Below are 26,351 nucleotides of genomic sequence, written 5' to 3'. Positions count from 1 at the left end.
TGATGATGAGAGGCAGAGTATTTTATTCTCAGGCACATTAAAGGATATCAATCAGGGGTAACTGATTACAAACCATAACCACTTCTGGATGAAAGACAAGACTTTTTATAGAGATTTAAAGTAACACAGCTGCAAAACTAAGAACTTATTAGGTAGGGCTTCCTGTCCCCCGCCACCCCCGTATACTTAATGATCAAGGCTAGTGGAAAGTCTCAGAACAAAACTGAATCTCTCAACTTCAATCTTACTGAAAAAAACACTATTACCAAAATGAAACATTTAAGTATGGTCACCAGTGCAATTCACCAGGATGCATTTGGTTTGCATTTAGCAGTCAGAAAAAGGAAAATGAAGTATCCCTCAGGTCTGATAAATACATAAATAAGAATTGTTCAATATTAAGCAAATTATACAACACTGAGATTCTAAGACTGTTCTTTCAATTACAGTTTTTCCTTGAAACAAAGAGCTCTTCTACTGTTTTTGAAATACTTTTCCATAAAACCAATGCCTATGAACTAAACTGATGCCTAAAATTGAAAGGTTTAAAAAGTGGAAACGTATCTTTGAAAATGAAGTTGATAAGAAGAAATTGATACTGGAGCAGCTTTTCACTCAAATAGTAAAGCTATATCTCAGTCTCTTATCAAAATTATAAGCTTGATTGTCCAGAGAGTAGATATTATATAAGAAAAACATTTAAAATAATTAAGAATCAACTACATTTGATTATTTTTCACAACACGTGTAACAGGTCAATTAAATGGACCTACTCACTTGTTCATCTGTACACAAATGCATATACAAAGTTTCATTATTTTCTTTTTCACTGAGAATTTTTATTTACTTCCAGTAAGGAAATCATTATGTAACAGTGTTGAGTACATAGTTAAAGTATTCAAGAGAACTTTCTAGCAAGAAGAATCTTTTAGAAATAAGTTTTATATTACAAACAAATAAAAGAATTCTATTATTGGTTCTATTATTCCTTTAAGTGAATGTGAAAATCGATAGTCATTTCCCAAGTCTAAAAGTAATTCATAGACTACATTCATGTTTACTACTTATCTAGAGGGAAAAGAAAAGAAAAAAAATTCTACGCTGTAGTCTGCATCATTTAGAAATAAGCAAAGTGAAGTATTTGAGGATCCCTCTAAGCTCCAAAGGAGTACAGTTTTCACAGATTTGATGAACTTTAAGAGCAACATGGTGTGGCTATCTTCAATCCCCTTGTTATGCCCTACACAAAATATGGCAGCAAATTATAAACTTCAGGACATAACGACAGCTGGTGAAAGAGATGTAATAAAAAACAGACTGAGATCTACAAAAACACAGTAGCCCAAAGTCACTGGTTTAGACAGAATGCTTTTCAGCTATAGCTAAGTGATGAACTACTATAGTACAGTAAAATATAGTCATGTGCTGCACATGACATTCTAGCCAACAAGGCATCACATAAACAACAGCGGTCCTGGAAGATTTACATCGCCTAGTGACACTAGCACATTTTAGTTTGTGTAATTAACCCTCTATGATGTTCACACAATGAAAGCTCCTGACAGTGCATTTCTCTGAACATGGTTTTGCCATTAAGTGATGTGTGACTACAATAGATTACCTGTAATTAAAAGGCTAAGCTGTAAAAAATTCTGCAAATGATGTCCACAGAGTTTACTATACATTTTTTTCTTCTCCCAGTAAGCAACTGTTTTTTTTTTTTAGCACTTATTATGTGCAAAGCACTGGGCTCAACAAAGTGAATTTGACAATAAACAAGACAGAGAAGGTCCCTATTCTCCTGGGGCTTCTACCCTGGTGAAGATTCAAGTTGATGATGCTACTCACAAGAGGGAAGAACTGGAAGAGAGGAGAAAAGGCCACAACAGGTGAGAATTCTATTAAACTGGGTTAGTAGGCTATTGGAGAATTCCCACTAGATGGAAACTAGACCTGTATTTTCTCATGTGAAATTTGGAAGCAAAGTAGTTTATGGAGAGTGAAGAGAGACTAGAGGAGAGGTTACTGGATGGGCTTTCCAGATCTAAAAAGTGTTTTTCAGTGTTATGGAAACCATAAGTATTAGGGTCATCAGATAAAATACGGATTCCTAATTCTCAGCCCAGACCCAGAGAAAAGGAATTTAGGGGAAAAATTTAGGGCACTAAATTTGTATCAAAATAAGCATCCCAAGTGTCTCAGGAGGCAAATGAAGCTAGAGAACCACTGGACAGTGAAGTCCTTTAGGTTGACAGTAGACTTTTGGGTGAAAAGAAAACTGAGTAAGAAGCCAATGCCCTCAATGCAACAAAAAAGTGAGAGGAGGCTTTCAGGGTTCAGATAGAGCTGTTGTTCGCCAACAGCTCTCTCATGTGGCTCATTTCCATCTATAGCTAAAGTTCCAACACTGACCTATACCTTCTCAAAGACAATGCACACTTGGGCTAGTTGGCCTTCCTCTCTTGCACAGTGTCATACAGACTAAACCTCAACACAAATGATAAGTCTCAAAATGTGTATCTGATTATTAAGATGATAGGGGGAAAAATGCTGACAGATCAGGACACATTTATAAACACTACTGGAGAAGTTGAATTGGCAAATCAGTCTTCATTTAAATATATCACATATGAAATGCACATGTTAGTGGCAGTTACAGACTAAAGGGTGGTGTTTCATTTTCCTCTGGAAAAAACCATGAAGGGGAGAAACAAGCAGCTTCAGGCCCCTTTCCAGGAAGAAGATAGGTTGTTGCATAATGAGGCAGCCCAGGGATGGTTATGAGGAAACAGAAGTTGGCTACTGTCAGAGTTGACTAGGCTGGGTTTTAGATGTTTTGGCTTTTCAAATGATGGATGTAGGAATTATGCTATACTTTACAACTCTGCTTGCAGCTGGATGTTGCCAAGCTGCAGAGTTCTGGAGAAGTTTCTATTAAAAGCTTTCCTTCTCTTTTGTGTAAGGAAGTCCCTGCCTTTCCACATTCTTCTCTCTTTCCTTCTTTCTGCCTGAAACAGAACATTAGGATGGTGGGGCGGGGCAGGGGGCAAGTAGGTAATCCATCTTGTGGTCTAAAGGACAAAAACCACAAAGCTCATGATGACAGAGAGAAAGAAAGTACCAGGTACACTGGTGACATCCTTATGCACTAGCTCTAGACTCTTAACTTCAGAATACTTAATCAGTGAGAAAAATTAACTCTATTTACTGTTTACTGTTTTTCAAGTTTTCACTTACATATCAAACTGAGCCAGTTTTTCTTTCTCTCTTTTTTAATGTTGCAAAAATTTGTTCAAAACACTTCTCATTCTCAGAAGAAGTTTATAGTTACCTTTCCCTAGCATCTATCACACTACCCTACTTATCATTAGTTCAATTAATTTAAGAAAATGATTAATAATTAAATGATCAGAAAACAGACCAGCCTAACTAAATATATCTTTCATCAAGTTGGAGCATTGGCTAATTCATCTCCACAATCTCAGTCCTTCCAGAAACCAACTGAAATAGTGGAATAAAAACAAAAATCAGAGAAAAACCTGTATTGGTAATAAATTAAGTAAAGAGAAAAAACCTGCATCAGCAATAAACTGAATAAAGAGAGTATACTCAAAACCTCAAGAAACAGTTGTTAAATATAGTACAACTGAGACTTAAATAAAGACAGCTGACTCATTTCTTTCATTATTTGAAAAGCAAAAAATTAGACTAACTAAATACCCACTGATGAAGAAATGAATAAATATGGTAAATAAAGGCTATCCTGATGATACCCCTTTCTCCTTCCTGATGAGGAGCAAGGCCAGAGGGAGGATGGACCATGAGTTGGGCGGGGGAGACTCCATTAGAAGACCTTCCGCCATCACAGTACAGGAATACTCAAAGACATCTGCATCACAACTAGAAAGGGCTACTGTGGTCACACTAAAAAGAAAACAGGGCCCCCCTTGACATAATTCTTACTGAGACAATGCAGAACATTTTTCTGAGTACTTCATCCAGTGTAGCAGGCCACACACTAGTACCAGGCCTTGGCATGTGGGGGTACTCTTCCAACTCACCAAGCAGTGGCATCAGAGAAGAGGTTGACACAGATACTCCATATGCCCAGAGTAGAGGCAGAGGCTTGGGGTCTGGGGTATAGCCCAGCACTTGCCTAGCGTACCTACCTAGAATGTGTGAGGGCTTGGGTTCTATCCCACCACTGCCCCACCAAAAAACAGTGGCAAGAAAACAGATGAAGGATACTGGCACTATGGTTTCAGAAATGTGATGAAAAAATCTTTTTGAGAAAAAGTTCCATTGCTGGTTGTTCCCTCCTTTTCTCCTTCAGGCCAAAGGATTGCTGTGCCAGTATAAAGACAGATAACCTCCATTCTTTTAGCTTAAAATGTGAGAAAAGTCCAATGATACCAAGTGAAACTGTTAGGCATTCACACAATTTATATATAATGAACTCCTACTATGTGCAGGAGTTGCTACAGGCAGGAAGAACATAACAATGCAAGCACACCAAATGCCCCATTCCCATGGGGCTTATATTTATCTGGGGGTCTAACTACCTTCTGGAATAGTCTTGCCTTCATTCAAGAATGGATAAAGATGAGAGGCAAAATGGATCAATGCAAACTCACATACAAGATTTTACAATATTAATTAAAAAAAAGGAGCATGGAAGCAAAAGTTTAATTGTATTTTTGAAAATGATACACCATAAAACTGCTAGATCTCCTCAGAAGAGAAAGATCCATGCAGGTGGCTTACATCAGCCATACACCCTTCATTCTGTTCACAACCTTAGAAATATAACTGAAACACAGCAGGCACTCAGGGAGTATCAGGTGAATAAGAAAAAGTAAATTTTTACACTCTAGAAAAAACAAACCATATAAAACAGATCTTTATCTGTTTAAGAAAAATGTGAAGAAAGAAAAACTACCTTAGTAGAATGTTAAAAGTCATGAGATGTAATAAAAAGGAGACAGCAAAAAAATCAAATCAGTACTGTACATAACATATCTCAGAGGACCTTTCCAAATGAAGTGGAAAATTATAGAGAGGAAAGCAAGCAGAGAGAGTGTAACAAAGAGGCAATTACCAGAAAATGAAATAATTAGTGTTAATACAAAAAAAAAAAAGCCAGGGGGAGATAATCTTATCATTATTTCATTGTATTTCTGGGAGGGGGGGAGGAAAAATTCAACAAATAATCAACTAATTTTTTTTTTAATTTTCCCCAAATCAATTTATTTGAAAATGTATTTATCTATTTAAAGAAAACTATAAAACTTCAGGGGCATAAAAGATGATCTGAATAAATGAACGTGATATAATATGGTAACGGCTCAGATCATCCCCACATCAGTATGTAAACACTGAAATTCCCATTAATATACTAGCAGAATACTTTGGGGTTGGCTAGGAAAGGAGGTAATTACAGGGATAAAGCTTCATAAATTCTTAAACTTGTAAACAGGATACTCAAACACTAGTTAAGAACTTAGTAAAAAGTGGTTCAATGTCTACTTTATAATACTAACCAAAATACATGTTCTATAAATAATTTTAACATCAAATTTGAAATCATAGAAGTGTCAGATTAACAAAAAGATAGATATTTAATTATAAAATATACATGTAGAAAAGTCAGAAACCCAAGGAAAAACATTAACAAAATTTGGTTACGTAAAATTAACTTTTGCACCTCAAAACACTGATAAATGAAAAGAAGCAAACAAAAAATCAGACACAGGACATATGTAACAGATTAAATAAATAAAATCAAGTCTTTAAAGAACCCTCAGCTACATGTGGTATCACATGCCTATTATCCCAGTTACTCAGGAGGCTGGGGCAGGAGTTCCAGGCCATTTAGGAAGACCCTTTCAAAATAAAAATTAAAAAGGGCTGGGATGTAGCTCAGTGGTAGAGCACTTGTCAAGCATGTGTAGGGCCCTGAGTTCAATCCCTAGGACTGAAAAACAAAACAAAACAAAAAACCCTTATAAACAATAAAGACAGAAAGACAGAGAAGAAGTCTGGAAGGCAAAGAGTCTATTCATGAAAGAAATACAAATAATTAACAGATAAATAATATAAAACCTCACAGATATTTTTAAACATAAAATTAATATAAGTTGATTTGTGAAAAATATCACTTTTACATATCAAATTGGTAGTTACTTAGAAAAATACACTATTATCTAGCATCCACTGATAAAGGTATGGTGGGTAAGCTTTGGTAGCAGCAACAACTGGTAAACCTTTATTGAGGGAAATCTCTCAATGAAAGTGAAAAGCCTTAAAAAGCATGGGATATCCTTTGACCCAGCAAGGCACTTGCATGTCCTTATCCTAGGAAAATCATCATAAATTTGCTTCAAAGATATTCATTACAGCACCATTTATAAAAGTAATAATAAAATGAAAACTACCTCAATAGAAGTAAATAAATTATGGTATAACTATGCAGATGTATGCCATATATCATTATAAACAAAGGCACACTTCTATGCCTCTGAAATACTTACAAAGATACATGCATAATAATATTAACAAATATTAGTTTTAATAACAAGAAATTAGAGACTATTTGAATATCCATTCAAAGGGAAACGGTTCAATAAATTCAATACAATTCACACATGGAATACTATTGCCTTAGAAAAAGAAAGTATATTTAATTGTACTGATAAAATATGTCTCTGGTATACTATTTAGGGAATAAGGCAAATAAGTGAACGGATTGTGATATGACACCCTTTTTATAAATCAAACAAAAGATACTATATTTGCAGTTATATAGCAGAATATAACCTAATAATAATTATGATCAACTTTTCTTGAAAATTTACTAGATATGGTACTAAATTATTTACTTGAATTATTCCTTATAATTCTCAAAATAATTCTTTCAGGTGGGATTATCCCCACTTTACTGATGAAGACACTGAGGCTTTGAGACATGGGAAAAAATGTGCCTGTGATCATAAAATCAATAAACTGTATACCAGAGATTCGAACCCAGCCAGTCTAACCCCAGAGGCTGTGCTACTAACATTAAAACACAGACTGTACAGCTGAAATACTGTACGCAAAATGTCTAGTTACTATATGAACTACTGGGGACTTCTTGTACATTGTTTTATGGTTTTGTCCTCAGAAAAATATTGCTTTAAATTAAAAAAAAAAAAAAAATCACCCAAGATAGGATAGACTCATTGACTAAAAAAATTAACAGTTACAAAAACATATTAAAGAGCATTACTTTTTAAAAATTACAGAAAATATTTATACTATCTTACACATATTTAAAAAACAAATATATGATATGCATAGAAGAAAATCCACAAACTAAATAAATGTATTCAAATTTTCAAAAATGGTTATTATTTTGACATGGTGAAATTAAGTGGGGCTCTTCTCTTTTTTTATTTCTATTTTTCATTTTATTCACAAAAATAAATAATAGACATGAATTTAAAGTTTCAAACAATAGAAAACGTCAAGTATTTTCTCTCATATGCAGAAGCTAGAGCAAAATAAAGAAAAAAAAATGGGTCAGATATAAAGAGAGGCAAGATCAATGGAGCAGAAGGAGATTGAGAGGACAGACAGGAAAGGGGAGGAAATGCAGAATGAATCTGACAAAATTACACTAAGTGCATGTATAAATATACCACAGTGAATTGCACCATTATGTGTATCTATTAAGCACCATTAAAAATAACTAAAAATAAAATAAAATAAAAAAGACTAATAGATATATAATTATACTATAATATTTTGTAAGATATCATTAAGGTAATTATTTCCAATATAAACTTCAAGAAATCATCATAATTCTATTCAATTAATACTTTTATAAAATGTGCAAAACCCCTTGATACAGCTACATAATAAATGAATATTACAGTGATATGGCTTTTAAAAATTAAGCCAGCAACCTAAAATAAATCTTGCACCCTTTCTTCTTTATCTTTTTCTTTTAATAAAGCACAGTATTCTAGATTCTAGGAGAAAAAAAGATCTATACATTCATACACTAAGGTTTATATCAGTTCCATCAACAGTATAATCTATCGGTTCCAATAAACATCTATTTTAGTGTTCTGGTCTCAGGAAATGTGTTGTAACTTTTCAGTACAGATGTTAGTCAGGAAAAATGTTCTGCTTTTTATTGACCTATATTAAGTATGAACTCTGTTGAGTCACTAAAGCCTCTTATGATCCTAATCCAAATAAAATTTCCTTACCCTAGTGTGGTCCATGCAACAAACTCCAAAAGCAGATTGTAAATAGCTCAGTTGGCAAGAGAAACTCAAGGGAGACATATTATTCCTTCTTTATAAACTCAGTCTTACTTCCTTTCATAGAAAAAAAAAAATCTTTAAATGACATTCACACCAGCAAATGTTTGGCTGGTATCCTGGCCTAAGTGCCAAGGCTTCAGGCAGCTGCTCCCCAGCTATCTTACAAAGGAAATGTAAGGATGATCACTATATGGCCCTCCCTTATTCTACATTTAATTATCCTTGGTATATTACTGCTATAAACAAAAGGAGGCAAGGAGAGACTAGTTCTATAAAAGTGATCGCTGACTCTCAGATATTTCTGTCCTGACTATCATTAGCTCTAAATGAATTGCCCAAGATGTTAAGAGTCCAAAAGAAATCAATTCATGGATATCAGGGATTTTCTTAAAGAAAAAATCCTGCTGACACCAAGACATGAGAATTCAAGTAATAAATTAATAGGGAGGAAAAAGGTCAGAGAAGTGGGTAAGGGTCACCCAAAGGGTGCTGCTTCTTCAAATGGAATAAGCAGAAGGAAATTACTTTAATTCAATTAGTACATTTAGAAACCTGGGGCATGGAATATATAAAATCATACAAGGGTAAATTTACTGCCTTGGGACTGTTCCATCTGTGGATGCAGGTAAAGCTGTGGTTCCCTTTTTCTCTGGCTGTATCTTGCTTTTGTATGCCTGTTATGTGGTTCATATTCTGCCCAGCTGCCTTTTCCTACTTCCAGCTGGACTAACCAACTACTGCTGCTCTCACTAGGTGAGTTTTCTCCAATCCACACAGATGACTGGGTCTGGGACTGGTATTGACTGCCTATCATGCCTCCTTCAGTTTTTTGAAGTGTCTGGGACGACAAGCATCAGAATCATTTCGTATTCTGTCAAACATGCAGATCTCTGAGTCCTACTCTGCCCTAGGTGAATTTTGGGGATAGTGGCCAGAATCACCATTTTAACAAGCACACCATAAGTGCTCCTTACTGCACTAACATTTGGGAACCAATGAGTTAATACACACTATACAAAACAGTATGATTACCATTTGGGTGGGGAGGAGGTTACAAGGGATTGAACTCAACCACTGAGCCACAACACCACCCCTATTTTGTTTTTATTAGAGAAAAGGTCTCACTAATTTGCTTAGCACCTTGTCATTACTGAGGCTGGCTCTGAGCTCATGATCCTCCTGCCTCAGCCTCCTGAGCCACTGGGATTACAGGTATGAGCCACTGTGCCCAGCAACAATATGATTATTAAATGATTAACTTCATAACTGCTTGAGATTTCTGACCCCATGTTTTCTTTTTAATTTGTTCTAGTTATACTGACAGTAGAATGCATTTTAACACTCTGTACAGAAATGGAAACTTTTCCTTTCTCTGGCTGTACGTGGTACAGAATCATATGGGTAGTATAATCATACATATATAGGGTATATCTCATTCCACCAACCTCTGAAACCATATTTTACATATCAAAAACTGAAATGCTAATTCAGATATTCAACCATATAAACCACATAAAAGGAAAAATGATAGGGGCTGGAGTTGTGGCTCAGTGGAAAAAGCACTCGCATAGCACGGGTGAGGCACTTGGTTTGATACTCAGCACCACATAAAGATAAATAAATAAAGGTATTGTCCATCTACAACTAAAAAATATTTTAAAAAAGAAAACTTAAAAAAAAAACATACAACCAAAGCCAGTGTTATAGTTTAGATATGTGGTGTTCCTCCTAAAGCTTACATGTGAGACAACGCAAGAAAGTTCAGAGGTAAATGATTAGGTTATGACAACTTTAATAGTGGAGTAATCCAAGGATATGGTGGCTAAAGTACGTAGTTCACAGGGCGTGTGTCTAGAGTACATATTTTGTCCCTGGTGAGCAGGAGCTCTCTGGTTGCCATGTCCTGAGCTGCCTTCCTCTCCCATACCCTTCCACCATCATTTTCTGCCTCATCTTGGACCCAGAGCTATGAAGTTGCACTGAACCTCTGAAACTGTAAACTAAACTAAACTTTTCCTCCTCTACATTGTTCGTTTGTCTAGTGTTTTGGTCACAGCAACAAACAAACTGACTAAAACAAAAAGTATAAAGAAAGATGTGGCCAAAAGAAATATTGATCTTAAATCAGTTCACACTTTCCTCTGTTCTTAATGAAATAAAGAAAATGGGAATAAACTTTAATTATTAAGTGAACTATTTAAAGCAGCTCACATATGACTCAAAGAAGAGTGACAATTATTTCCTAACTTAGCAATCAGTCAACAATGACTTCCTAATTGTCAGCTGTGGTAATTTTCTAGTTGGGCTTTTCAACAGACCTCTAGCATTTGACAGTGCATATTACTTCCTTTATTAAGTTCAGGTTCTACTCTTTTGGCTTCTGTGGCAGGACTCTTTCCTGTTTTCTTTCCTCTGACCACTCATTTCTTTGCAGATTCCCTTATAAGCCTTACCCAAACCTTAAGAGAGGAATACACACAAGCCCTTTGATACACTGCTCTCCTCAACTCTACATGTTGACCTATTCTGTACACACTTCAGTAACCTTATTCACTTCCATGGTTTCACTGCCAACCCCATTTGATGATCCCTGGTTCCCTCAGGCCAGTGCTCTACCCAAGTTCCTGTTCATCATAGCAACCTGCCCACTAGATGCCAGTGGCAACTCAAATTCCACTTGGCACAATTGAAACCATCATCTTTTCTTCAAACCTGTTTCTTCTTTCTAGAAGAAGCCTAGACTTTTTTTCCTAGAGGAGGGGAAGCAAACTCACATGTTTATGGGGGCAACCAAATACCACATTCATTTTTTAAGAAATATGTGTATAGCTCTTAATACACCAAGCATGTAATTTGCAAATGTGAACTCGATTAATATTCAGAGCAACACTTTAAAGTAAGTACTACTATTATACCTATTTTATACACAGGTAAACTAAGACACAAAGAGATCACAGAACTTGTTCAATGTCACTCAGCTAGCACAGGAACTCTGGCTCCTGGGACAATATACTGCTCCATCTCAGAGAGCTGGGTAAGATTTAGAATAATAAATTAGACTAGGAACCAGGAGCTGGTGAATACTTGCTTTACATAAAACTATTCAACTATGCAACTTCATGTCCTCAATGTTTTATTTTATGCCTCCCTAGCACTCTATTGCAATCTAAGGTTCTGTTCATTCTATTTCCTTGTTGATTATATTTCTCTTTCTTTTCCTCATTCCCTGTCTCAGGCTCAGGTTAACCCCAAATCATTTCTCATAGGATTATCACTACTGGTCTGTCATTGTTCTTGCCTCTCACTAGTCCACACTCTTTTAAATCAGCAAGCACATTCTATAAATGACCAGATGAATTTCAGGCTTCTTAGGTAATAAGGTTTCTATCCCAAGCACTCAATTCTGTCAAAGTAGCATGTATCAGTATAGTATGAGTGGGTATACCTGTGTTCCAATAAGACTTTATTTATAAAACAGATGATCTTTTGTCAATAGCACTAATATAAAAGTATTCATCTTTCTTCTACTGAAATAAATTCCAGATGGTCCCAAAACCTTAGAGAATATACAAATACAAATATTTCACAAGAAGGCTTTTGTAACTACACAATAGTAAAATTTTCTCAGCATGAAAAGACTCAATGAATTTGAATAAATAAAAGTTAAAAAATCAGTGGGGAAGTAAAATAAAACAACAAAATACCACAACTAAAGAAAAAGAAAAAGGTTATGTATAAAAGGAATATTTTTAATGAATGTGATGGATAAAATGTTAATTTTCTTTATTTACTTGCAATTAATTGGAAATGAACCTATCAGTGCCTCCCATGCTGTTAGGCATGGTGTTGGGTGTTTTAAATTTATTATTGATTTAATTATTAGAAATAATTAAGAATATAAGGGATATCAAAAATACAAGAGGCAAACAACAGGAGGAAAAAATATACCTGATCAAAATAAGAGAAAAAGATGATAAATCCCACGAAAACCTACACAATGAAAATTTACAAAAATCTTTCAATGAACAAACTGGCAAAATGGTAAAGACTACATGTAGGAGTAGAGTGAGACAGAAACAAATTGGTTGACATCAAAAATGAAAATGTTTAAAGTAAGCCACTGTATTCTTACACACTTATCTTACAGATAATGCCAGAGACTTATGGGAACACAGTTAATCAAATAATTGTTTTTAATTGCAAAAAGTTAGCAATAACCTAAATACTTACCTATAAAGGAATACTTAAAGAGTTGCAGATCCATTAAAGGAACAGTATGCTGTGAGGTGAATACTGGCAGTGAAAGCTATGTTTACAAGATAATTGCAAGTTATACAATTATAACTGTATGTAAATATATGGAAAAAGGGAGAGAAAGTAAATGATCCTACTATTTCTGGTAAAGAAAACAATTATATCTGTATATATACAGAAAAGGCTATATTTCAAGTAGTTTTTCAGAAAAGGCACTTTTTCAGTTTAAGATGTATATTTAAACTTTTTTTAAACAACATACCTATATTAATTTAACAGTAATTAAGACACTTAAAAGATAAATAAGGAAAATCACAAAGTGATCATATTCCTCCAAAAAAAAAAAAACCTTCCAGAACTTTCCACTGCTGTAGTATAATAGCCCAACTCTCAACATGACCTCTGCCTAACTCTTCAATCTCAGTAAGTGCCTCTCCTATGTGACACTTAAGCCATACTAGGTTACTCAAAGTCATACTGCTATTCCCTAAACATGCCAGGATGAACTGGCTTCTTTGCCTTTACAAAGGCTTCAGTCACTGCTTAAAATTCCCCTCCTCAATTTCCCTTCCTAGGTAATGCTCATTTCCCTCAAGCCCCTGTGCAGGCAGAAACGATGTATCTTAAACAATCAAACAGATATCTGTAATCATCTGCCAATTAACCTTTCAGTGGCTCCTTTGCTTCAGGCATGCTGTTGGGAGTTTAGATGCATTATGTGATTTCATTCCTAAACCACTATTATCATTCCTAATATACAGATGTGGAAATAGTCTCAAAGTCTCACTGACTAGTAAATATCACAGCCAGGATCAGAACAAGACTGAGGCCCAAAACCAGTTTACTGTAGAGGTTGAGAGGATCTGACTAGATATAAGACAGGCAAGCCAGTCTTCCACAGACAGGGAGAACAAGTATAGGCGAAAGGATTGATCCTAGTCACAGGGTAGAAGATGGAGAAAGGGAAAGGTATGATTGTGGAGAAGAGTTTAACCATTCCAGATTACAATGTTCCTTTAAAACCAGGCAGCCGAGGTAGGAGGCAATATGGAAAAAGAGTATATATGTGCAGGTCAGGAAAACTGAAGGCAATATTTTGGCAAAGCAAGTCTGGCAGCTCTGAGTAGCATGAACTGCCATGTTGAGGAGAGGGAAGCCGGGAATAAAAGTAGAGAGGACAGTTAGGAGCTATTGCAAAAAAACAATGTCTCCATTTCTTTGTGACTTGAACTAGGAATGATGGCTTAGGAAATGAAGATAAGAAAGCAAATGTTATACATATTACAAAAGATTCTCTTGGTAACAGATGTTTGACTAGAGGTGAAGGGGAGAATGGACAGCAAAGGATTAGACTGAGAGGCCTCATTTCTTGAGTGACATCCATATGACCATAACTTATCTCTGGTAATTCTTAACATGTTAACAACATGACACTCCGACCACTTGTGTAATAACAAAAAATTAACTTCTTTAGAAATGTGATTTCTTGCCTAGTTAGCATAAAGCACAAAGATATGTTTTCAAGGATACCTGTAGAATCAGTCTCTCTAGAGTTACACTATGCAAGTCTCTTTAGAGTTACTAAATTCTTCAGCTCCTTCATCAAACTCCCCCTATGTCTATTTATCATCGCTCCAAAAATATTTTCATTAAGCGAAGTTGGGCACTGTTGGAGGAAATTGTCTAGCTTACCTCCTTTCACTCTGAATTTTCAAAGACAAGTGAACAACATCAATCTTTCCCTGATACTTCTCTACTTTCAAAAGCTTCCCTGTCTCATCGGTTCATCTGACTCCATAACATCACTTAGCACTTTCTGTCCTTCAATAATACTTGGTTTAACCTCATCATCTGAGAGTGATTCAGGACATACTACCTAAACAGGGTTAGCACAAATAGGTAATCTAAAAGCTATGAAATGAGAATAATAATGCTTGTCCTGATTCACAAGGTTGTTGTCACATCCAAAGGACATAATTATGGGTTGATATCCGACTATAGACAAAAAAAATTTGGGTCAATGTGTTAGCATGAGCCAAACAAATAAACAAACCAGTGGTTCCCAACCTCCTTTCAGCAAAGCAGTCTCTACCCCTGTGCCCATGGGACAGTCTCAGGGGCACTCCAAGAAGCAAATCATAGAAGTGATCTGGGAGTCCAGGTAGCCATTGTGGGTTCACAGCAAGTCCAACAACTCAATTTTTTTTTTTTTATTCTAGAACTCAAAATACTGCATTTTTAAAATGTGGTAGGTATACAAACATTAAAGGCAAGGAAAAAGCAGATAAACATTCTAATTATAAATGAAAGATTAGTTTTAATACAACAATTCTAGTGTGATACTATTTACAATTTTGTGTAAACAGAATGCAAAAAACATGATTCTGAATCCTAATAAAATTGAAGAGAAGAAAAATACTAATAAAGGATTTACAGTTTCAAGCTATTTGGGAACAATAAATAAATTAGCTCTTTAATTAAAATAAAGCTGCAAGTAGGTGTTCACATCAGAAAAACAAAGTACCTGTGAGTTTGATCTTGGAGAGGCGAGCCAAAATCCCTGGCAAATCATCCACATGCAGTTTCATCTCTTTCCACTGCTTTTCCTCTTTGCTCTCTTTTCCCACATCTGTTGGGCTTTCAACGATGGAGGCAGACTCTAGTTCTATTAGTTGCTTTTCACTTGGGTTTCTAGACAAAGGCAGGCTGGGGGTTGAAAGAGATCTCATCTCATATATTTCTGCTTTGGCTTGACCTGACGATATTTTTTCAAGGAAAGGAGATGCTATTGGTTCTGGCTTAGGTTTTACTTGCTGGTTGAGGCTTCTATTCAGCTGCGTCACATACTAAACCAAAAGAAACAAATAAACTCATATGTTACTCTAAAACTAAGCCTTATAATATTTTTATTTATTTTTTTTTCTTATAATACTTTTAAATGGTTGTTTACTAGCATCTTCCATCAGTAGTTTAAAACTAAATTTGTGAGGTGCTCCATAGTTCACATATCTCATTTAATCTTCTTAAAAGTTGCTAAAAAAGATTAATTATATTAATCTCTCTTTTTAATTTACACATGAGGACACTAAGGTTCTGAAATTGACAAAACCAAGAGCTAATAACCAGATATAAGTAGCTCTGGGATGAGGAACCACCTCAGAGGGTAACTAGTTAAATGTCTTTTTCATTATGTCAGAATGACTTGAAATTACAAATATCATCCTTAGATATGACTACAACTGATGAGTGAATTCAGAGTTGTTTTTTAGGCATTATATATATTTGAATACAAGAGGATTGAGATAAGTTATCATTGCCCATTATAAAATGCCCCACAAATTACAAAAACTCAATTTGAGTCTATTCAGAAATCTATGTGTTAAAAAGACTTTCAAATGCACTGCTGATTTAGGAAAATAAGAGGACCATGTTGTTAAAACAATCATTTCTGTATTACTTATGTACTTACAGAACTTCAAAGAATTTAAAAAGATAGATCATAAAAGTTCAGCTTTTCCTAATTTTAGCCTAGTCGAAATATGCCAGAAGTTTTCAATCTTAGTCCAAACTTAATCAATAAGTTCAAGATCATACTTTTATCCTCAAATGCCAGAGTTATTCTGGTTTCAGTTAAGAATAATCAAAACAAGAGATTAAAGTTTTGGATAAACTTAAAAGGACACTAAATAAAAGTCTTTTTCAAACAGTACTTCTAAAACTTTTCTTATAATAGGAATTTCTGAAATTCCCTCATACAGAAAAAAGTATAGGCAGAAAGCAATAGACTGAGAACATACCATGCGTCTGAGGAAGTTAAAGTGCTGAAATGTAATCCACTGCTTATTGACATTCCTGAAAAGGCGCATAAACTTGTGAGGGGATTCCTGCACAGCTTTTCTTTCTAGATACCAGACACATCCTCCTACCCAACCTAAAATAGAGAAAGAGGAGGAAGAAATGGTAGCATGGTTAATATTTCTCACCAAATGATAACTACACCTGCCCAATACCAAAGCAAGCCAAAGTAAGTGCTTACTATATGACAGGTCAGAGCTCTGAAATTTTCTAATCCAGAGTTGTGAATAAATGCAATTTATTAGCCTTCTAGTAGTTTAAGTCAACATAATTCGTCAGGAGAACCTGGGAAATTTTTCATATTCGGATCATTATGCTTTTATTATAGTAAATGCTAAAATGGCCACTATAGATCTTTTCAAGAATATAAAACAACCATCTAGGCATGGTGATGCATGCCTGTGATCCCAATGGCTCAGGAGGCTGAGACAGGAGGATCTCGAGTTCAAAGCCAGTCTCAGCAACTTAGTGAGGCACTTAGCAACTCAATAAGACCCTGTCTCTAAATAATGCAAAAAAAGGGTTGGAGATGTGGCTCAGTGGTTGAGTGGCCCTAAGTTCAATCCCCAGTACCCCCCAAAATAAAAAATAAAACAACCAATACAATCATTTTTTTTAAAAAGTAGAAAATAACACTATTTTTTTCAATAAATGACAATAAGTTGGAACATACATATTTCAGGTTAATATTTTATTCACTTAAGGTAAGTGAACTATTTCTTCTTCTATTTCTTCCTCTAGGAAGAAGAAATAGTTCTCAATAAAATAAGACTCTATCAATGGAGTTAGGAATAAACTATTCTGGTTATATCTGAATTTGGCTTTTAATCATTCTACTGCATCTCCTCTCAAATCAACAAATGTGATACTTCTGGCTTAGGCCTCATTTCATTCAATCTGTACAATCTTAACAATCTGTACAACACCACAGTTTTTCTCTTTCTTTTTCAGTCTCTCCTTTAATGACTTCCATGACACCAAAGGTTCTTGGTCTTCTGCTTTCTGCTTCATATTTCCTAAGTGTCTCCTCTTTTGGGGTCTATCGCTTTAAGGGAGTTGTGTTCCCATTGTTCTGAACAATAAATATGATCCCTGAGCAAATAGGTAATTGTTCACTTTCAACCCATTTCTAGAGTCATTAGGTCTATATTCAACTGCTCTTGGTATCTTCATATGGATGGATAACAATATATCTTTGAGAATACTTTATTCTCACCCTTTTTACTCTATTCTGTACTGCAGAGAAAACCATTAGCTATTTAAGATTTTAGGATCTCCTTAACTCTTCCTTTATCATCTAATAATCATCAAGTACAGTCAACTCTGAAATATAGGTAAAATCTATCCACTCCTTTTCACTCCTACTGATATAGATCACTACAATCTCACATATGAACTATAGTAATGGTAATAGGAGTCAAGCCAGTCATCCTGCCTTCATGTTCCATAAAACTAAAGTTTTCTTCCTGAAGCCGATAATACATATTACTCACCCAAATCTGTATAGACAACTCACCAAAGTAATATTGTTGTCTCATGACCTTTTACTAAACACACATACTTTAACATTTGTTCAACTTTATATTGTTTTCTGCAGATGACTTGATAGCCCACATGACCTTCCTATATTGTGGGAAGGAGAACTAACACTGAAATACATGGCAATTATCTTAGATTAGAGGTTAGTCACTTATTCACTAAAATCATATTCTCAAACTGCAGTTAATTATGACATGCATAATACACATAGAAATATATGTTTGGAACCACCTTTGAAAAATATCTTTCAAGAGTAAGTGGGCTAAGCTGAGGTTTTACAGAATAAGAAGAAAAAACAGCGAGGAAACTACACTTATAAATAATGAAAACAATTTCTTTAGGCAAAATATGTTAATTTCTCTGAATCAGTACTTAGAAAATAAATATTTCAGCCTTAGGGTAAGCTAAAGTAGGTTTTAAAATACACAGGACTGGAAATATGTGACCATAACCACTATTTACCATCAACACTGAATCATATTTGTAGAGCTTTTAAAACTAGATAAGACAACAGCTAAAAGACCCTAAAATATTTTTAATGGTTATAAAACACTTTGAACTTTTATAAGCAAAATCAGATACAACTATTGGATTAGTAGGTATCTAAAACAGTCCTACTTTACTTTCTCTGCCACTTCTTCCCATCAAGGTCTCTTCCAAGTGGATCACAGTAAGTCATGGAGACCACTTACTATTAGATTTATTGGTCATACATTCAGTTTCAGAAAGTAAGCTATTAATTCCTTCTACACCAACACCATCGAAAGACTGATCTGGCAACAAACTATGTGGGCCACATGCAGTGCATTCACTGGACTGGGACAGTTAAGTGGAACTGCTCTACAGGAAAGGCAGAAAAACAGCTAGTCTGAGGTATGACATTGAAGAATCCTCCACACAGAGGGGATAACTCAAGTACTAACTAGGGATGAGATTTCCAAGAATGAATACCTAGGTTAGAATTAAAGAACACTCACAATCAGAGGTGGTAGAAGTAATAAATACATGATTTTAAAAAGAAAATATAGTGCTTTAAAAATGCAAAACTTTTCATTATGGAAAACTGTAGTCATAAGTAGAAGAGTTTAATGACCACATACCCCCACCTCCATCCATTACTTATCCCCCAGCTTTCAACAATTAAACTCTGGCCAACTTTCTTTCATCTACACTCCTTTCTACTCTGTCCCCACTTTATGAGCCAGAAGCAACTTTTGAGATCATCTAGTTCAATTATTTCATTTTATAAACTGAGCAAATTCAATTCCAGAAAAGTACAATGACTTGCTCAGAGATCACACAAATTAGAAGAGACCCATAAAATTACATTATAAAAAGGAAGAAAGGAATTTCACTGAGTCACAAAACAACTCAGTTTGTGTGTGCTAGGTGAGACCTGAAGTTTCTGAAGAGTGACCAAAAGGCCATTCCTGGGGCTGGGGCTGTAGCTCAGTGGCAAAGTGCTTCTCTAGCACATGTGAGGCACTGGGTTTGATCCTTAGCACCACATAAAAATAAGCAAATAAAATAAAGGCATTCAGTCTCTCTATAACTACAAAAAAAAAAAAAAAAAAACAAATAGGCCATTCCTGGCTTCTAGTATCTGGTCTCTAATATGAACCACAGTCACACACTCCACACAGTCATTAGTTATCTTCCTAAAACACTGTGGGCAAAACAATTCCCAATCTTTTCTACTCTCCATCTGGACAAATGTCATTCTTTCACAAATGATTACTGAGGCACAAGCTACTATTCTGAGCACACAGTATACCAGATATGCATTGTCTCCATCCTTCTATCTTAATGAAGTTCATATTCTAGTTAAGAGAAACAGTAAACAGGTTTATATATAAGCAATTATTGACCATAATGAAATAAATAGGATGTTATGAGAAAGGAAGGGCAGAGTTCCTTATTTTTAGATAGGATGGTCAGGGCAGGCTTCTCTGAAAAGGTGACCTTTGAGAACTAGCAAAGAGTGAGGAAAGTGCACTGAAACTTCATCATTCGTCACAGGTCTTTCAAAGTGGATGATCACACGAGGGACACGCTGAGGACAGAAAGCCAAAAGTCCCAGGGGATTATGGCCTGCTGTCTGCAGTTATCACCATGACCCTTTAAATTGCAACAGGCTTCTGAGTGGGAGCAAAGTGCTTTCCTTGTCATTTCAAGCCTATAGCTGGGACCTGAGGCTCTGGTATGCTAAGAGGTTTGTGGAACCGTAAGATTTAACTCTGCCCTCACATCCAGGAGAGGAGGATGGAGCACACGGTGTGGACCACTGGGGCCACACCGCCAGGCTGGTTCACAGGTCTGTGACCTCTTCATGCTAGACTATTCCCAAGGTCACTTCCTCCTCACAGTGAACCAGCCGACTTAGCCAAGAGCTCCCAAGGTTGCAGCCGGCCGGAGCTACAGCCTCGCACGTGGCAAAATTAAAAAGAAAAGAGAGAATTTTCCCAAGGTCGGGTATACTACCTGTCAGGAGGCATGAGGAGAAAGCGTGAGGGGATGCGGCCATAACGGACGATTTTGGCCGCTCCCCGGGATCCCCGTGTCCTCTCTCCTCACCGGCTGCTGGGCGCCGCCATCTTGTTTGCCCGCCCCCTGTGGGAGCAGGGACTTCCGGCTCGTCACTTCCGGCGGGCGGGCTCTGCGGGGAAAGCAAGGTAGCTGGGGGGTGATTTGGGCTAGTGATCTGGACCCCCGCAGGGATGAAGGGTCAAGTGCCCGAGATGCATTCGGGAAATGCGAGAAGCATCGCTTGACCAGAAAAAGCCGCGGACAGCGGCTCCATGCCTCCAGGCCCGGGAATCTAATAGGCATCCCGCGGCCCGAGGTTACCCTCCGTGACCAGGTGCGATGGGCAGGGCTTGTCCGCGGCCTTCTTGAAGGCCGTTTAAATGTATTGTTAGAACATTTCCTGGGGACCTGGGCGCCGCGAGTACAAGTTGGTGCGGCGACGCCTCCGCCTTCCGGTCTGCTGGGTTTCAGACAGCTGTACCATGTTCGCTGTCAGATGTGAGGCCGGATGCACTCGAGGTTCACATCAAGGGAACTGAATCATCACTATATATATATATATATACACTTGTCAGGTGTTCCAGAGAATTACAGTGTCCCTCAAACGGGCACCTAGGCTCCTATTGCTCATAGACACTCATAAATTGTTATTATCTTAAGTATTGTGGTTGTTCAATCAAATTTTGCAGCAGCCCCCCCATAGGTTTATCATGTTGGGGTTTCATAAGTAAAAGTACCTAAGTCAGTTCTTGTAAAGTAAGACAGAAATAGATAACTGAGCTTTATAAGGGAAGTTTCTATTTATTTTCAGTGATGAGATGAGAACTACTTGGGGTCACCTCAGCTATTATTGCTAGACCTAGGGACACGGACAAAAAAAAAAAAATAAGACCCCCTTGATTCCATAGGAGCATACACTGTTCCTATGGTGGGAGGAGAGGTGGTTGTTACAGGAGATCGTGTGATAAGGGTAATGCACAAAGTGCTGTAGAAATCCAAATTGAGGTAACAGTTTCTGTTGGCTTAGGGAAGGTGTCACATTTAAACTTGCTACTCAGTGGAAGACACTGTAAGATTGTTCTCACATACAAGGAAAGTAGACAAAACAGAGAATGGGATTGCAATGATTAGCTGAGGCTGATCACAGTGGGGTTCATCACTGTGAACTTAGGCCTGTGGCTATCCAGACCAAGTTAATGTTAAACTAAGTGAGTTGTAGATAATGGATTTTGAATAAGTAAGAGTCTAACAATTTTGTTCAACCCATTGTTTTTCAAACATTTTGAACACAGCCTGTGTTATGAAATGCCATATATATGTGTGTAGATGGGTGTATATACATCTGTATACCTGTATAGACTCACATATACACATGAAACAAAATGTACTTTATCTTTTGACTTAGAATTGAACTTGGAAGTGTTCTACCACTGAGCTACATTCCCAACCCTTTTTCTTTTTTATCTTGAAACAGGGTCTCACTGAGTTGCTGAGACTGTCCTTGAACTTTCAATCCTTCTGCCTCAGCCTCCCAGGCAGCCAGGATTACAGGCATGTGCCACCATGCCCAACTGTGTACAAATAATCTTGAAGATTAAAATATATTCATATTGATAATTTCTTCTTATTCTAAAATGAACCAGTTTTTTTGCTTAATTAAACCTACATTTCCTGGAAAGTTTTCTTAGAAAATGCTGTAGTTAAGCTGTCCTTCAGTCATCCTAGATGAATAAAATTTTTGCAGATAGACCTCAGACATCCATGCAGCTTGACGTTTTCATAGAAGAAACTGAGGTTGAGAAAGGGTAAGTGATTCACTCTAAGCAATGGAATTGGGGCTCTAAAAATATAGGTCAGCATTTTCCCCATCTCATATTTTCTTAGATTTTGTGTTATAAAACATAAGAACCTAATGATACCGCTTTACACCACTAGGATGACTAGAACCAAAAAAGTGAAAAAATAACAATTGTTGGTAAGGATGTGAAGAAATTGGAACCCTCACATATTGCTGATGGGAATATAAAATGATGTAGACATTTCAGAAAACAATGTTGCTGATCCTCAATAGGTTAATCATAGGGCAACCATGTGACCCAGCAATTCCTGTCCCAGGAATGTGCCCAAGAAGAATGAAAACATGTATCCACACAAAAATTTGTGTATAGATTTCATAGCAGTATTATTCATAATATTCTCAAAGTGGACACAATGCAAGTGTCCATCAGCTAATTCCTCCTTCATTTATAAAATGTGGTATATCCATATGATGGCCTGCTATTAAAGTGAAGATAAAATACTAATACTTGCTACAAAATTAGTGAACTGTGAAAACTATACTAAGTGAATTAGTGAACTATGAAAACTATACTAAGTGAAAAAAGACAGTCACAAAAGACCATATATAGGAGGGGTCCATTTATACGAAATGTCCATAATACTCAAATTCATAAAGACAGATTAATGATTGACTAGGACCAAAAGAAATAGTAGAGGGAAAAAGAGGAATAATTGCTAAGGAAAAGGATGAAAATGTTCCTAAATTGATGGTGTGATAGTTATATAACTGAATGTACTAAAAATGTTGAGTTATGCACTTTTAATAGGTAAATTATATAGAGTGTGAACTTTCTCATTAATGCTATTATTTTGAAAACAAAAACAAATCTAAGAATGAAGTCAGGAAAAACAAGGTGACAATTCTGTTGAACAACCTGTTTATCCTCTACCAATAATTGTTCATCCCTTATGCAGATTAGAAGACATGACTGGATTGTCCTGAATAAAGACTCCTCAGCCTACCTTGCAGCCTGATTTGACGTTGTGACTAATTCTGAGCAATGGGATACAATTAGAAGAGATGTGTTTGACTTCTATTTGTCCTTAATAGGAAAGTGCAAGTCCTTCCATGCTGGCTGGCATGCAGAAGAAGTGGCTCGATTTTGAACAACATCTTGTACCATGAAGAGGTTCAGCAAAGCAAGAAGATGTGTAGAGCCTGGAGAACAACAACTTATGAAGCTGCCGTATGAGCTTGGGTTGGTTAGGTGAAGGAGAAATAATTTCTAACTAATACAGAGTAATTGGGGTTTTTTGTCACTTGCAGTACTATTTAATCTACACCAGTATACTATTAATGTAAATATAGATGAACAGCAAAGTTAAATGAGTTAATGTGGTTAACTCATAGCTTTTAAAAATGGCTTTGTGGGCTGGGGTTATGGCTCAGTGGTAGAGTGCTTGCCTGGCATGTGTGAGGCACTGGGTTCAAACCTCAGCACCACATAAAAATAAATAAACAAAATAAAGGCATTGTGTCCATGTGCAACAATTTTTTTTAAAATGGCTTTGTGTGTCCCTCCTATGCTATTTAGGGATGAGAGGATCACACAAAATCTGATGTGGAAAACAGCAATCATTGTATTTCATAGAAATAATTTTAAAGATCACCTAACTCCCCTTATCCTCATTATTCACTACAATTGTTCATCATACTCTACTTAAGTTTCTCTAGGATAAGGATGTCCCTCTTTCCCAAAGAGAAATATTAATAGTAAAAAGTTAGGAACAAGGATATTAATGAGAACTAATCATGTTGATTCTATGACTGCTATAAGCAGGGCTTTCTGCTGGTAGAGAGCAAAGAAGTATTGGAATAGTTCTCACAGAATTTACAGGCAGATGGGAATCAGATAGAAAAGTCCCTTGCCCCTGTCCTCGTATTACAGTATCACAACCCTGATTGGCATTGCCAGCCAGTAAGGCTGAAGTACAATGGCTTGTACACTCCCAAGTCCAAGTACAGCATCAGACTTGAAGGCCGAGGAGATAACTAATGTGAATTCTTCTTGAATAGATGTTCCACCTTAAGTTACAGATCAGATTTTGCAGTCAGTGTTCTGTGAATTTGAGTAACGTAAGTCAGTTCCTCAGATCTCCTAATAGTTCCTTGGAAGTGACTGATAACATCAGGATAGAATCCTAGTCCAAGGTCACTTCAGCATTATTATACCTCTGCTGTCTCCTCCAGCTGCCATTTTCCATTGTTACTCTCCAGAGCTCAATTCCATACATGAGTCTTGAGATGCCAAAAGGGAGAAGTATGGTTCAGAGTACAGAAAAAGAAATGGCAACAAGAAAATGCACTCTAGCAAGTTCTATTCACTGCCATAGTTTTCTGCCTTTTCAATAAACAGACCTTGTTAAGGGAAACAAAATACCCTATCCTGGGAGATGAATCATGCTGCTTTAGGTCAATCAGCACAATCTCATTCTAATTTACCTGCCTACACACTTTCCCAGAGTTCTTATAGCAGGGCTGGTTATATTACCCCATTCTGTCTTGAGAGAAAAAAGCCTGCTGGAGAAGTTTTAGGCAATGGTTTTGTTTATCATTAAAAGAACTGGACGTATGAAGGGAGGTACTTTCTCTGACTTTCTTCTTCTTTTCTCAGGAGAAAGGCTGAGAATGCAATTCTTGGAGCTGAGACAGCCTTCTTCCAACTATTCGGTAACGATCATGAAGACAAAAAATATGCTGAGGAAGGCAGAGTGGAAAAAACAGCCTAGTTTCTTGAGGAAATTGCTGAGCCATTGCACCAAGTCAAGAACATATATCTTCAGGTGTATTGCTATAGCATATTGTGATGGATAAGCTTCTATTTGGTGTTCCGATCATTGGATCCTGGATGATATGATACGTTCCATGAATGGCACAAGGAGTTGAGCAACAAGGCATCAAATCTTATTCAGCAGATAACACGGAAAAACAACTATAATTCAGTCAGCTATCCTTAAAAGGATATCATGTTTAACAAAAATAAAGTGAATTTGAACATGGTGGCTAGTTGTTGTCATGGATTTAGGCTGTATTTTGGAATACTAATATGGAATGAATCCATAATTGCTTAACTCAAAAATAAATGCCATTCTGTGCATATTTGTTCCTGTCTTGTTTCTTCCTATTTACTATGTGCACAATTTCCTTGGTGAAGTCAGAATGCCCAATTTCCCACATCAGGAAGGTATCTTTTGTTCTCTCTCAGCATCTTGAGGCCTAGAGAAAAATATGGAAAATTTTTAAATACTACTGATTGAAAAAAGTTATAAACCACACTTAGAGATAAATTTTCTATTAGCTGTGAGGAACTCGTTTTTTTAAAGTTCGGGTGCATATTTGTTATGTTTTTTTTGTTGTTGTTTGTGAGGACCTCTTAAAAACTGGTTCTTATGTATTCTGGTAAGTGACCTTTGAGTATTATGAAAAAAGAATTTCAAACCACAAATTTTGCTAAAGGCAAATTAATAATCTCAGGTAAATATATTTTCAGCAACAATCATTAAGCTACTAGGAAAGCATGAACATCACTTCACTTCTGAAATCAGTTCTTATCTATGGACATTCTGTCTACATCTGTACCTTTAACACAAATTAACAACAGAAGATGATTTTTTTAAATTGTTAATGTATAATTGCAAAAATGCACCATTTCTCTGGCACTGTACTAACAATAGTACTTTATCATGACAACTCATTCACTGTGGAAGAACCCCAATATCTACTATTTTCAGATTAGCCTGAGGCCTTAAAAGATTGAATAATTTCCCCAAGTTCACATAGATAAAAAGTGCCACATCTAAAATTTCTCGTTTTATGTATTACAAATTCCTCATTATCAAATTTTTTCATGCTAGAATAGAATTTCCCATTTCATCAAATCAGTGAAGTTGTTGAAGTTCAGCCTCAAAAAAAAAAAAAAGACTTTTTTTTTCTCACTTTGTTCACTTCCCTTTGATCCAGTATCCATAGGTATAAAACAAGGATACTAATACCAGGTCTACCACCTAAATTACATTGTACTTTCA

The 26,351-nt window shown here is 36.3% G+C and overlaps 1 protein-coding gene and 1 long non-coding RNA gene across 2 annotated transcripts in view; one reads left to right on the top strand and one right to left on the bottom strand.

Annotated features, from left to right (window-relative positions):
• Cox10 (cytochrome c oxidase assembly factor heme A:farnesyltransferase COX10) overlaps positions 1-20,598 on the bottom strand; it is a 121,693-nt gene extending 101,095 nt beyond the window's left edge. Inside the window, exons 1-3 of the mRNA XM_005338856.5 lie at positions 20,442-20,598; positions 16,364-16,497; positions 15,091-15,412 (exon numbers count right to left, since the gene is read on the bottom strand). Of these exons, the coding sequence (XP_005338913.2) occupies positions 15,091-15,412; positions 16,364-16,497; positions 20,442-20,484 (499 nt within the window). The 5' untranslated portion in view covers positions 20,485-20,598. The remainder of the gene's footprint in view (positions 1-15,090; positions 15,413-16,363; positions 16,498-20,441) is intronic.
• Positions 20,589-25,423, top strand: LOC110599528 (uncharacterized). The gene is made up of 3 exons (XR_013436338.1): positions 20,589-20,820; positions 23,377-23,533; positions 24,941-25,423. It is a non-coding gene; the product is annotated as an uncharacterized LOC110599528 (long non-coding RNA).
• The last annotated feature ends 928 nt before the right edge of the window (positions 25,424-26,351 follow it).

The sequence above is a fragment of the Ictidomys tridecemlineatus genome, chromosome 3 (genome assembly GCF_052094955.1).
Source record: "Ictidomys tridecemlineatus isolate mIctTri1 chromosome 3, mIctTri1.hap1, whole genome shotgun sequence".
NCBI classification, from domain to species: Eukaryota; Metazoa; Chordata; class Mammalia; order Rodentia; family Sciuridae; genus Ictidomys; species Ictidomys tridecemlineatus.
The sequence above is the reverse complement of the archived record's forward strand: the minus strand, read 5'-3'. Positions and strand labels throughout refer to the sequence as shown.